The sequence below is a fragment of the Populus euphratica genome, unplaced genomic scaffold, assembly GCF_000495115.2.
Source record: "Populus euphratica unplaced genomic scaffold, PopEup_1.0 scaffold32.1, whole genome shotgun sequence".
Lineage (NCBI taxonomy): Eukaryota > Viridiplantae > Streptophyta > Magnoliopsida > Malpighiales > Salicaceae > Populus > Populus euphratica.
The window spans coordinates 1,740,492-1,753,373 of NW_011499861.1; the positions used below are offsets into that span (position 1 = coordinate 1,740,492).

General features: G+C 32.3%; 1 protein-coding gene across 5 annotated transcripts; it reads left to right on the forward strand.

The window, feature by feature from the left end:
- Nucleotides 1-1,320: 1,320 nt before the first annotated feature.
- On the forward strand, nt 1,321-7,256 carry LOC105124864 (protein PAIR1-like). 5 transcript variants are annotated; one of them, XR_842141.1, is made up of 13 exons: nt 1,321-1,523; nt 2,173-2,326; nt 3,232-3,385; nt 3,539-3,673; nt 4,043-4,095; nt 4,207-4,401; nt 4,623-4,691; nt 4,792-4,841; nt 5,187-5,340; nt 5,595-5,676; nt 5,873-5,981; nt 7,048-7,104; nt 7,185-7,256. XR_842141.1 is itself a non-coding variant. In XM_011025026.1 (12 exons), exons 1-11 carry the CDS (start codon nt 1,459-1,461, stop codon nt 5,977-5,979), a joined length of 1,218 nt encoding a protein of 405 aa, XP_011023328.1. In that variant the 5' UTR covers nt 1,321-1,458; the 3' UTR covers nt 5,980-5,981; nt 7,048-7,135. The 5 variants fall into 5 exon arrangements, 4 of the variants coding, with proteins under 4 accessions (XP_011023328.1, XP_011023327.1, XP_011023329.1 ...); XM_011025026.1 differs by lacking the exon at nt 7,185-7,256 and having other exon boundaries at nt 7,048-7,135; XM_011025025.1 differs by lacking the exons at nt 7,048-7,104; nt 7,185-7,256 and adding an exon at nt 6,089-6,810.
- The last annotated feature ends 5,626 nt before the right edge of the window (nt 7,257-12,882 follow it).

The window sequence follows — 12,882 nt, forward strand, 5'->3', positions numbered from 1 at the left end:
TGATAGCGGATGCTTTTTTAAAATATTTTTTATGTATAAAAATGATATTTAAAAAAATTTTTAATCTAAACCAAAGTAATCAAATTTTATACTCCAGGTGATTTAAAAAAAATAAAAAATAAAATTTTATATTGATAGCGAATGTTTTTTAAAGTTTTTTTTATTAAATATATTTAATTAATATTTTTTATTTTTTTTAAATTATTTTTAATATCAACACATCAAAATAATCAAAAATTAATAAAAATTATTAATTTTAAAAAATTTAAAATTAATTTTTTTATTTTTTTAAAAACATAAAATACAAGTGTATTACTCACCTCTGGATTTTATTAAAAATGAGTTAAGGGATAATTGTTTGGGCCTGGATGCATTTATTCATGGATGTCGATTTCTTCTTTAGGCTTAAGGCCCAATATTAAAATATTAAAGAAGAAGAAGATATTTATAAGTGTTGGATAAATAGTATTTGATGATAGGATATTAATTATTTTTTAAAATATTTTTTATGTATAAAAATGATATTTAAAAAAATAATTATTTTTAATATTAATATATCATAATAATAACAACAATATATTTTAGTTAATTTCTATTTGAAACACAATATTAAATAAAGAAAAAAATCTATTTAGTACCATGATTGCTTTTTAAAGATAATTTTTATTTGAAAATATATTAAAATAATATTTTTTTGATTTTTTAAAATTTATTTTAAACATTAATATATCAAAATAAGTTTAAAAAAATAAAACATAAAATACAAGTGTATTACTCACCCCTGGATAATTGTTTGGGCTTGGATGCATTCATTCATGGATGTTGATTTCTTCTTTAGGCTTAAGGCCCAATATTAAAGAAGAAGAAAATATTTACAAGTGTTGGATACATAATATTTGATGATAAAATATTAATTATTTTTTAAAATATTTTTTATATATAAAAATTATATTTTTTTAAAAAAATTATTTTTAATATTAATATATCATAATAATAATAACAATATATTTTAGTTAATTTCTATTTGAAATACAGTATTAAATAAAGAAAAAAATCTATTTAATATCATGATTGCTTTTTAAAATAATTTTTATTTAAAAATATATTAAAATAATATATTTTTTATTTTTTAAAATTTATTTTTAACATTAATATATCAAAATAATTTAAAAAAATAATTTAAAGCAAATAAGTAATTTTTTGAAAAATATTAAATGCTTTTGAACGTTATCCAAGTTGCCAGCTTCTTTCCCGCCACGTCTCCTATATAAACATTATGAATTCATTTCACAACTCTATCCACTCATAGTCTCATCTCATAGCCGATCTCTCTGTCTTGATACTTCATTTGAATTCAAAAATCAATTTCTCGCTTAACCGCCAAACCTAGGACTTCAATCAATCCAATTAGGCTCTCATCCGTCCTCTTCGAGACCTCAAAATCACTGGCACGATCAAATGAAGTTGAAGATCAACAAAGCGTGCGATCTCAGCTCCATTTCGGTCCTTCCTCCTCAATCAAGGTTCGATTTTACTATCACGACTCGCTTCTGTTGGATTCTTTTAAGATTCTCTAAAACCATAGAAACTGAGTTTCTGTTTTGACATGGTCTAGCTTAGCTTAGCTTTTCAGATTTTAAAAATTGAACAACAGAAACAGCGATGTGACTTTCTTTTCTTTTCTTAGATATTCCTCTGTTTTCGCGGTATCCAAACAGAAGGAATCAATTGTTTGATTTCATTTTCCAGCTCAATTGTTTTGCTCGTATTTAAAATGATCTGAAGGAGATTAGCTGCTTTTGATTTCTCTGTGAGATCTGTTTGGATGCTGAGAAAATGTAAACAGAGGAAATCCAAAAACAGCCTTAACTTCGCTAATCTCGTTCTTATTTTTATTTTTCTCACAGAGAGACTTCACTATTTTGCTTCTTCGCCTGTGTGTCTAGCCTTAATTTTATACCGATCTTAAAGTCCTAATCTGTCTGTTGCGAAGAAAAACTGGAGAAGATGAAAATATATGTTTATGTATTGTTAAGATTTTCATTATGTCAGTTAATTAAGTGATTTTTTAATAGGATATGAGAGAAGGTATTTAACAATGTTTTCATTGTATTGAAAAAAACAAATCAAATCTAACTAATTGTACTGCTTGTTCTTTTTTCTGATATAAAGGAGATCAAGTTGTATACCTGTTGGACCACAACAAGCATCACAGATTCGATCACAACAATCACAGCAGTCATTTTCACAGGGCTTTTCATCTCAGCATGGCATGTTTTCTCAGATCTCTCAGACTTCTCTTGATGAAGCTCTGACAAATGATCAGGTTGATTCTCATTTCTGATTTCTATTTTATTTGTGTTTATGGGAACATGGAGCATTAGAATAATACTAAATTAGAATTCTGTGAATTTTGTTAAATTGTTTTCTAGAAATCCAAATATTTGTTCCATTACATTTTATAGTTTTATCAGTGTTAACCTCAATTGAGTCGAGGTTCTTGGTTATGGAAATGGCTAAGGTGTGATTTTATATCATTTTATTTCCGAATCTGTTATGAGAGGAGATGAGCCTGAATTATGGAAGCTTTTGGATTTTGAAATTGTGAATCTCAAGGGAGATTTATGAGGTCAATCAAGCACATTTCTTACTGTTCTTCTGTTATCATGAAAACAATCGTAGTTTTACCATCATAGGTGATTAGCTGTCAAACTGGCGATCATTTCATTTCTGATAGATATGACAATTATAAGCTGTGAAGATCTCGTTCCTTTAGCTGTTTTGTTGTTCCATGCTAAATGACTATTTTTATACCTAGGCTTGACCTTGTCCTAAGGGTCCTTCCAGCTGTTATCCACTCATTTTGCAAAAACGTGACCTGCTGTGCCGGGAGAGGTACGCAGTCACTCGACCATAGGGAGAGGCTCTTATCTGAATGCATAGCATGTTTAGATTCGAGGGGTGAAAACCTCCTTCAAAGTGTGTGTTTTGCCTCTTTGGAAACTTCGTTTTCTGATTCCTTTCCTGGGAATGGTTGCCTGGTCTGAACCCCTTTCTAGCTCTTCTTTGCCAAACCTTCGATGGAATAGTGTCTCATGTAATGGCCTTGGACTGTGATGGCAATTGTCAGACAATGTTCTGTGAGTTACTTGTTTGTTGTATATAAAATACAATTGAATGTGTTCATCATTCCACTTTTTTTCCTTTGTTTTTTGTTCATTTGTTATACAGAGATTCAGTTCTCAGGAGCGAGAGAACTCTGTGAAGAAGCCATCTTGCTTACCAGTAATTAGCTATAGAAGTGAAGATGGTCAATTACCAATATCTAGATCGTCTTCCAATCTAATACGCAATTGGAGTGCTGCTCCTGTTCCAGATCATAAATGTAAGTTCCATATGGAGTGAAACAAACTATCAGAAAAGTCTAGTAATTCAACTCTCCCATTCAAGATCTATAAGCAGATCAATTAAGTTCATATTCTTGCATGCATGAATTCTTCATTATGTGGAGTACTAAATTCTTTATTTAACTAAGCAGGTCAGATAAATGAAGAACTTCATTACCGGATTGGAATGATGGAATCCTCCTTAACCAAGTTTGGAATGATCTTAGATTCTGTTCAGACCGATGTCATGCAAGTAAAGAAGGGAATAAAAGAAGTATCACTGGAGAGTGAGTAATATAAACTTTTAACATTTTGGAGATTAGGAGCTCGTGAGAAAACAATTTGGTGGAATCACGACTTAGGATTGTTGTGAAAACCAACTTGGATATCTAAATTGTTATATCTCCTTCCCTTTAAGTTGAATGGAGCTTGGTAATCTCTTGATTTGTTTGTCAAGTAACTTAAATTGATATATGTCCCGTAGGGGTATGCACTTGAATTTCAACTGATATAACCATCCTCATGTTGTTCTGTTTACTCTTGTCTTGTCAGCTAGGATTTGGATTAGAACTAAGATATTCAATCTCATTGCACTCAATGTCAAGGTTTTTTAATGTAATTTTTTAAAGTTGGTTTGTCTTCTCAATTTCGTTCAGTGGAAGGCATGCTACAGAAGTTGATTGTCCTTGACACCTCACTGAAGCTAACGGTAACACTGCAACAAACACTTATTTACAACTCTTTTGACTTTAAGCATTAGCAGCCCAATTTTTTGTGTCAATTCAGCACTTTTAAACATTTCCGAGATAATGTAAACCAGAATACGGGACAAGAAGATGTCAAATTCAGCCTTGAGGGGAGCCTGAAATCTTTATCAGAACAACTAAGCAAGGATATATATCGAGATAATTTGCAGCAGATATTCTTGGTGCTTTCTACCTTACCAAAGCAGATAGAAATTTTTCTGTACAAACTACAAAATGAGCTATGCACAACCTTCACCAAAGAAATTCAGGCACGTACAGTGTTGCAGCAGCAAAACTAGAACACCTGCAAGAATTCGGAATTTAATATAAAGCTGCATTCTATTTCTTTGCTCAATATCAATAATACTGAAAAGTCAAGTCTTCTTAAAAGTTTTTGATTATTTACTTATTTCCTGTTTTAAATACTCAATTATGCCTATCAGCCTTCGCTTGTTAATTCCTTTTCACTCCATGATTTCTATACATTTAGGCAATGGCTTGCAGCGTGAAGACCCCCCTCGACCAAAAAAGTCCATCAATCACTGTAGTTCTGCCAAAGGTCTTTACCTCTTTGAAGAAAATTCAGGGTATCTTCTTCGAGAAATTACCAATTGTGATAGTAATTTCTTAGAAAACCTTGTCTCTATTCAAATTTGCAGGTTACTGGGAATCATGTTGCTCCACCGAGAAGGACAGAGCCAGTAAAGAAGTATGCAAAGATCTAGTTTTCCTTTATCCAGCTTGGCTTCGTGCTCTCACTGATTCTGTATTGTTCTATGTTTGTTGATTCCAAGTGCCGCGCATAAAACATTTGAAACCATGAGTGCATCCATGTGTGCGAAAGAGTGAGAGAAAAGAAGCGCATGGCAGTTCCATACGATGTCGTTGGCATCCTTTGCTTGGATTTGATTAAATGCCTTGGTTTTTTAATTGTGTGTGTGTGTGTGTGTGTGTGTATCTTCTAGTTGATATATATTGGTTCCTTAGTTCTTAAACGTAATTTTAATACATTCCGTCAAAACTAAGAACTCTGAACGGTTTCTCTTGATTCCAGTCCAGCTTTGCCTCCAAAGGTTTCTGTGCATGCAAAAATAGTTCCAAAGATGGAAACAGGAGGTTGGAAGTCTGTAAAGGTGGAACAACGCTCATTTACACAAACGGCATCCCTCAGGGAGCAGAAACGCAACAAAGTTTATTCAGATCAACAGGTAGTTGTTAGTGTGCGTATTGTTTTGGTCTTCCCAGTATTGCAATTGAAACACGCTTTCTATTTCGGATTTGGTGTACATGCTGGCACTTCCTGGTTGATTGGCATGATAAAAATAGCTGAGCAAGTTCTATCACTTCAAAAATGGGGAAAAACATGAATGATGCGTTTCATGGAAAAATTTCTGCTTACTGATCCGAAGAAAATTTTCATCTAATATTCAAGGTCAATTTAAATTATTGATCCACGTTGCAGGAAAAACAAAGTAGAGTTATCATTGATTCAGATGAGGAGATCGAGGGAGGTTTTTCTTGCTTGATTGATGTTAAGGAAACAGGTACTCCATGCAAGAAAATTTTCAGGATTGATTTATACTTTTCGTTACTCTTTGCATTCATCATAGCTGCATATGATATATTTAAAACTTTAAAGCCTTTTAGAAGAAGTCTGGCGGTTGCTCACACACAGGCACCTTAGAACAGCTATTAGATCTGCTATCATTGCTCTAAATGTTACCTGTTTCCCTGTTCAAGGCATCAGAAACCCCATATTGGATGTGTCGAAGGAAGAGACTGCAAGAATTTTGAGAAAAGCTAGGAGGCAAAAGAGAAAATACTGTAATCCTATCATTATTAATTGAAGGTATACTTGCGCGTTTGTATTTGCTTTATTCCAAGCGCGCACACACTTCCAGTTGTTGCTGATCTTAATATTCATTGTTAATTAAAATCCTTGCTGTTCCTTTTAAGATATCTTCCGAATTGAAGTGTTGGAACTAGAATACAAAATGAACTTGCCTAAAAGGGAATGCAGAGTTCGTAGATTTCCTAAATGAATGGCTCCAAGCACGTGACTTTTATATTAGCGATGCGTCGTCAGACTCGGCTAGAATTATTTTTCATGAAGTAGGCAAGACACAAGGTCTCCAGTGCCGCTGTACTGCGGATAAATATTTTTGGTTAACGAGTCCAATAGTTATGATCTCTCATGTCCCGAAGAGTCAAAAGTTGCCTAGGAATTATTGCTGAAGACCCACCACCGCATAGCTGTTCCAGATCAGTCGTATTTACTACGATTACCATTGGTTCAGTTCATTTTTGCTTCTGTCTACCGTCTCTTAACAACCTTGTCGCCCGCGTGTTTTTATCAGTTGCATGTGCAGCATTAATCCGGAGAACAATAAAAATCCATACGCTTCCAATAAGTTGGCCAAGAAGGAAAGTAAAATAATGCAATTTGTAGGACTACGGATCAAGTTACATCATTGCAATCATACTTGAAAATGAATTAGTAACCAAATTGGAAGGGAGAAAAAAAGCGAACAGAGAAAGAAGAATAGAGGTTGGGAATTGGGATGCTGTGCTGCCGCGCATCTTCTTGTATATAGAATTGGGTCCGTCTACAATGGGTTTTGTGTGTTATTTCGTGGCTTGGCAATTCAATGTCCATGGACTAAAAAGCACAGGATGTTGCTAGATGCCTCTGTACGGCCTATGGCATTTATGAAAAGGTGAATACCTAAATGGGTCTGTAATGTTTCTCTCTCTCTCTCCGAATAAGCATATGAAAAGGTGAATACCTAAATGGGTCTATAATGTTACTCTCTCTCTCTCTCTCTCTTCGAATGAGTATGCCCCCTTTTTGTAGAGCAACGATTTTTGTTATTGGTTAATTTTTTTTGTTTTTTTGTAATAGTCTTGCTAGGAAGGGATCGGATGGAGTGGTCAATCATGTTGTTGATGGAGATTATCAAACCATGAGCACGGTACACAATGTCTTATCTAAATTCATATTATTTATTAATTTAATACTATAATATCTGTCTTAAAAAAACCTGCGCACTAGTTGCCGACACCGCAGTCCCTTTCACGGTCCTTTTATTATACTGTGAAGGCAGCGTCCCTGAATGGTCACCAGATACGATTCTTCAAAGGGCTGACTGCAAGGGCAGGTCCTGTGGAATAAAATAATGGGTGAGCATGCGTTGTATTTTGTTTCTAATTCTCAAAGGCTATTGCCAACTTGTCTTGTTAGGGAATCAAAACATTGGAAGATGTCTCTAGTCTTGCAAGTCTCTTTCTTTAATGATGATATCGATGTCGTGAGTGAGTGAGCATCTGGCAAAGCACCAAGCTGCTAACTATTATAGGATGGTAGATCTTCTGGGTGATTTCAAGTTCATCTTAAGATGTATGGGAAAAAAAAATCGTAACTAAAAATATATTTTTTTAAAAAATATTTTTCATCAACACTGTTACCAATCTTTTGACGTACAACACGAATAATATCAAGCTAAAAACAAATAAAAAACAATTTATCCAATACCCTTTAGAATCTTTCATCAAATCTCAGACAAAGATTACAAAAAAAAAAGAAATCTCACGTCGTTGGAACGGTAGAACAAGTTCAACATCACCTACAGTGTGATCATGCATGAAGGTTCCAACTTTATTTAATCATATTGAAGCTACTATTTAGAGATAACATTAAAGAAAGAAGCGGATGAAATGGCGAGTGAATCAAGAGGTAGGCATAAGAATGTTTTGGGGAAAAAATACTAAGAAAGAGGGTTAAATTCATTTTGTATCCTGTCTTTTATTTAAATATAGTATTGATAAAGAAAAAAATAATGTTTGTGGTTGTTAAGTGAATTGAAATCGGTAAGATTTGTGAGTTTCGTAAGAAACCAGCATTCTCAAGTTTTATCATATTTATTTCACTAAAAAATATGCCCTTTGTATTGATTTTAATTTTATTTCCATTTAAGTGTCAGTGCAATTTAATTTAAATTTCATATATTGCAACAAAATAACTTTCCTGCGTCGAGTAACATCACCCAGAAGATCTACCATATATAATTATGTTCCCTCTGCGTGTTTTGTTTGATGGTGAGTTGATACGAGGATAAGGAACCCAATTGTTTTTTTTTTGTCCTCTCTTTTATATATGTCACGAAGGAATTCAATTGTTGAATCACTGGAAGCGTCACGATTCCTCCAGCCCCCTAGCTTGGCCAGCTAATAATCATATATTTCGTCTCACAGATTTCATCACTTTCTCGAGTGTAATAAGAGCTTGTTTACAATATTTAGATATTATTTGGAGGCATTGAAACATTAACATCTAGATATTATTTGGAGGTGTGTGTGTGTGTGTATATATATATAAAACCCTTTCTTGGAATTGCTATTGAGACATTGGGTGTCCTGAAGAGGGGAGCATCCAGTGGCTAAAGGGTGTGGTTGGAGTGGGAAAAGCCAACATTCTTGCATGGGACAAAATCGATCCACCCACTTTGATTAAATAAAGAAGTTAACTTGCTCCTGTCCGTTGAGTGGCACCGGTGAGGTTTTATCTCCGAATCAGGTGGATGATTGGCCTAATCAAGCACCAAGCATCTTCTAGATAAACACTTCACCTTAAAATAGACTCCGAATCATTAGTATAAGAGATCTGTCCCTTCAGTATTATTAATGTCAGCCTTGGCCGTCCTGACAAATCGTGTAAGATAGACGACATCAACTGTTTATCCTTCTATGGCAGATCCATCGAGTGCACTTAAAACCTAGCTTAATGTTTATTATTTAAAAACAAAAAAATGTATCCAACGACCTAATAAATCCTTACCTGACACTTCCATCTCAACGACCTAGTGCCAGAATTTGGGGTAGGTTTTGTTTTATAGGAAAACAAGATAGCTTAAAATAAACCAAATGTATATAAAAATGTTGTTTGTGGTTCATGGGGTCAAAGATTATTATGGAAAAATTATTAATAATCTTGGATGATCAGAATTTCTTTATGTTCTTTATAGTTTCTCTCTTATTGAAATATTTATTAATAATTTTTTTAGATTTTTCAATATATATATATATTGTCTGCACATAAACCATGGTCATTTTCCATGCTAGTTAAATTATTCGCCACCAACACTTTTCATCTTGATCGAAAGGTACGGTAAAAGTTATTGGCACCCCTTCTCTTATTTTTATTATAATGATTTCATTTAGGTTTGTGTGTTTTTATATTTTAAAAAAATATTTATTATTTTTAAATTAATATTTTTTTTAAATTCTAAGATTATTTTGATATAATGATATTAAAAATATTTTTTTAAAAATAAAAAATATTATTTTAATACATCAAAAATATTTTAAAAAGTAATTATTACTGCATTTCTAAACATTTAAAAATATATTGTGTTGTGGGATCCTTCCTCTGTGCATCTGCATCCCCTTCCAGACCCTCCTCTGCGGATCGTTTCAATAATCTTGGGTATCTTTAAGGACAAGCGAGCTGCCATAGTAGCAGCATGCATAAACTTGATTAACTCTCAAGCTATACAAGCTTGATTACATGTTCATGCCTGTGGTCCACCTCTGTGGTGGCACCAACACCACCACTTTAATCCTCTCCCTTCAAGACAAAAACATCATCAATGGCTTGTGGAATATCCCATATATATCTTGATTCGAACTCAACTGGCAACTTTATTATTAGAAAATGGAGGAGTTAAGCTAAGTTATCTATATAGAAGGAATTTGAGTCGAAATATCTTCTTCTTCTTCGCTGTTGTGAAATCCCACCATTAAAACAAGCTTCATCGAAACATCAATGCAGAAGTGCATGGAGTGGCGAGACATCGATGGACATGGTGAAGAGGCAAGAGCTGCCTTTTGTCTCATATGGGCCTTCATTACAAAATATCACTGTTAGAGCTGGTGAGCTGTGGTCCCAGCTGATCTAATCTAGTAGGACCCTGTGCTGAACTGTGATTTTAAGCCCAACTGCTCCACTCGCGTTCTTTATGGACAGAAACTTTGGTATCCTTCGTGGCACTCTGGCATTCTTCCTCTGAGCCCAGGCAGCCGGTAACCGCCAGTACCTTCTTGTCCTGTTCAACAGTAAACTATGGGTGTCACACCTAATATAAACAGAAACCTTTTGGTGTGGTTGATGTAGTGTTTCTTTTTTCTTTTTTTTTTCAACTATCCGATTAGTAGGCCCGCGCTTCCTGGCTCAATTTCTTTCTAATATAAAACAACATTCAAGTAATATTTAAAAATAAAAATAATTAATATATAGATAAAGAATTGAAAATGATTCAAAAAAATAACAGAAATGAATCTAAGTTAATATTCAAAATCAATTATTCAAGTTGTAAGATTGAGATTAACTTCTAGAAGAAAAATATAAAAAAATCAAGAAGTAGAATTTCCAATCATAAAATATAGAAAAAACAAATAATACAAATAGCAATTAAAATAACAAAAATTAAATTTAATATCAAAATTAAATGAAAAATAATTATAAATTAAATTGAAAAGGAAAATAAATTGAGAGAGTGATAAAAAAAATACCAATTAAAAGAATAAAAATAAAAATTAAATAAAAAATTAAATGAAATAAAATATTAAGGGATAAAACTGAAAAAAAAATATAAAAAAATATAAAAATAATAATAATTAAAAGAATAAAGATCATTTTGATACAAAAATAAAATAAAATAAAATATTCATAGAAAAAAATTGAAAAAACATTAAAATCAATAAAAATAACTATTAAAATAAATGATATCAAAAATAAAATAAATATAAATTGCTAAATATAATTGAAATCCAGAAGATCAAGTGGAAATCCCTAAGTTAGAAAAAAAAAAATAGTCTGTCATGCATTGAATCGCTGTAAATACCACCACACGCGTCACCTCATCAACTACGCCATTATTGGATGCTTCATAAGGCATGACAATTGGATGTTTTGGTCACCGTAAGACGTTTGATGTGACGAGTGAATGGCAAAGGGGAAGCGCAAAGCATTAGTTAATAATTTTTTTAATAAAAAAAATACCTATATATATATATATAACATATTAAAAAGATGAAAACATCCTTCCAAACTAGGCTTATATTTTTTCTTTTAATTTCAAGGTTAAATTTATCTTAACTGTACTAAAAATATGAAAAAATAATAATAAAATTTTATTTTCAAGTTCAATATTTCCCGGCTTTTTAAGAGTATTAACATCGGTTTACCTTGTAAAAAAATGAAAAAGGATTAAAAGGTCCCCAGACAAATGGTCTGTATTTTTTTTACTTTAAAGGCACCAAAGTAAGTTGACTGTGCAAAACAAAACATCCAGACCAATTTACCCCAATCAAGCTGCTCATGACTTAAAAAAAAAAAAAAAGATTTCACCCTTCGTACCTAGATAACCGGCGTTTATAGAGAATGACAAAAAAAAAAAAAATTCAATCCGGAATGATTTGTGTTGGACTACACCGTATCCATATATATCTCTTTTAGGGTTTTTTTGTTTTTTTTAAGATATATATTTTAAGGAAAATTTTCGTGAAGTTGATCCTTGAGAAAGGAAGGCATGCTTCCAAACTAGAAGACTACAGAGGAAGGTATACTGTAGAATCAGTCTGGATTTCTTCACGCACTGGTGTAGATGATCAGGGGAGCACGTAAACGTGACAGCAGCATGGCTTTTGGTCAAAAGTTTATGTGGGCTATTACATATTAATTACTTATTAAATTATTAAGACAAATTCAGGCGGAAATAGAAAATTGAAGGTGATCTTCTTATGCAGATTTGAATCCTGAATAAAACCACCATCATTAATAGTTGACACCAGTTTTTTGAGTAAAAAACAAGCATCGTTCTCCCCTGTAACCCTAGCCAGTGCCATCATTATTAATTTTACCTAGCTAGCCACACCATTATGCAATAATTCCTGCTCTCAAATGTAACAAACACGGCTCCACCATCGCTCGTTCGAGAGAGAGATGAAGTTTGACAACGTGGTTTTGTATTGTATTTTAAAAAAAATTAATTTTTTTTTATATATCTTACATCGTTTTGATAGTTATTTTTAAATATATATAAAAAAATTATTTTAATATAAATTTCTTTTTAAAAAATAACCATAATAACTCGTGAACAAGCTCAGGAGAGAGAAGGAATGGACTTTCTTGCATGCAACATGCAGGATCTTAAAAAAAAAAAAAAAAAAACCGTAGCCCTTGTCTAAGGAGGACATTGTTGGTTTCAGACAAGTTTTTCCACAAACTAGCATTGAATAACACTCGTTGATTTCAAAGAAAATACTTGGTTTAGTTAGATTATTATACTTTGACAGTTCAGACTCGCCTTCTTGATAAAATTTAGATATCCCCATTCTTTTTAGTCAGATTTTCAAATTCTAAATATTTTTTAAAAGAAAAACAACATTAATTCAACCATCCTAGTTTGTAATAATTTCTTTGGCTGTTTGCATTAAACTATGTTTTCAGTTTTACCACAAACTAGTAACATTGAATGAACTAACGTTAAATTGATAAGATTTCCTGTCCGAATAAAGCATGAGTAAATTAAATATATTCATAAATCAAGGACTGCGGAGTCTAATAGTTTATATTTATCAATAAAAATCGATTTTTATTAAACAAAACTTCTAATCAGATTTTTTTAGTTAATAAAGATTACAATGCTCCTTTAAAAACTATGAATAATGAAAAAAAAAAAAGAAGAGGAAGG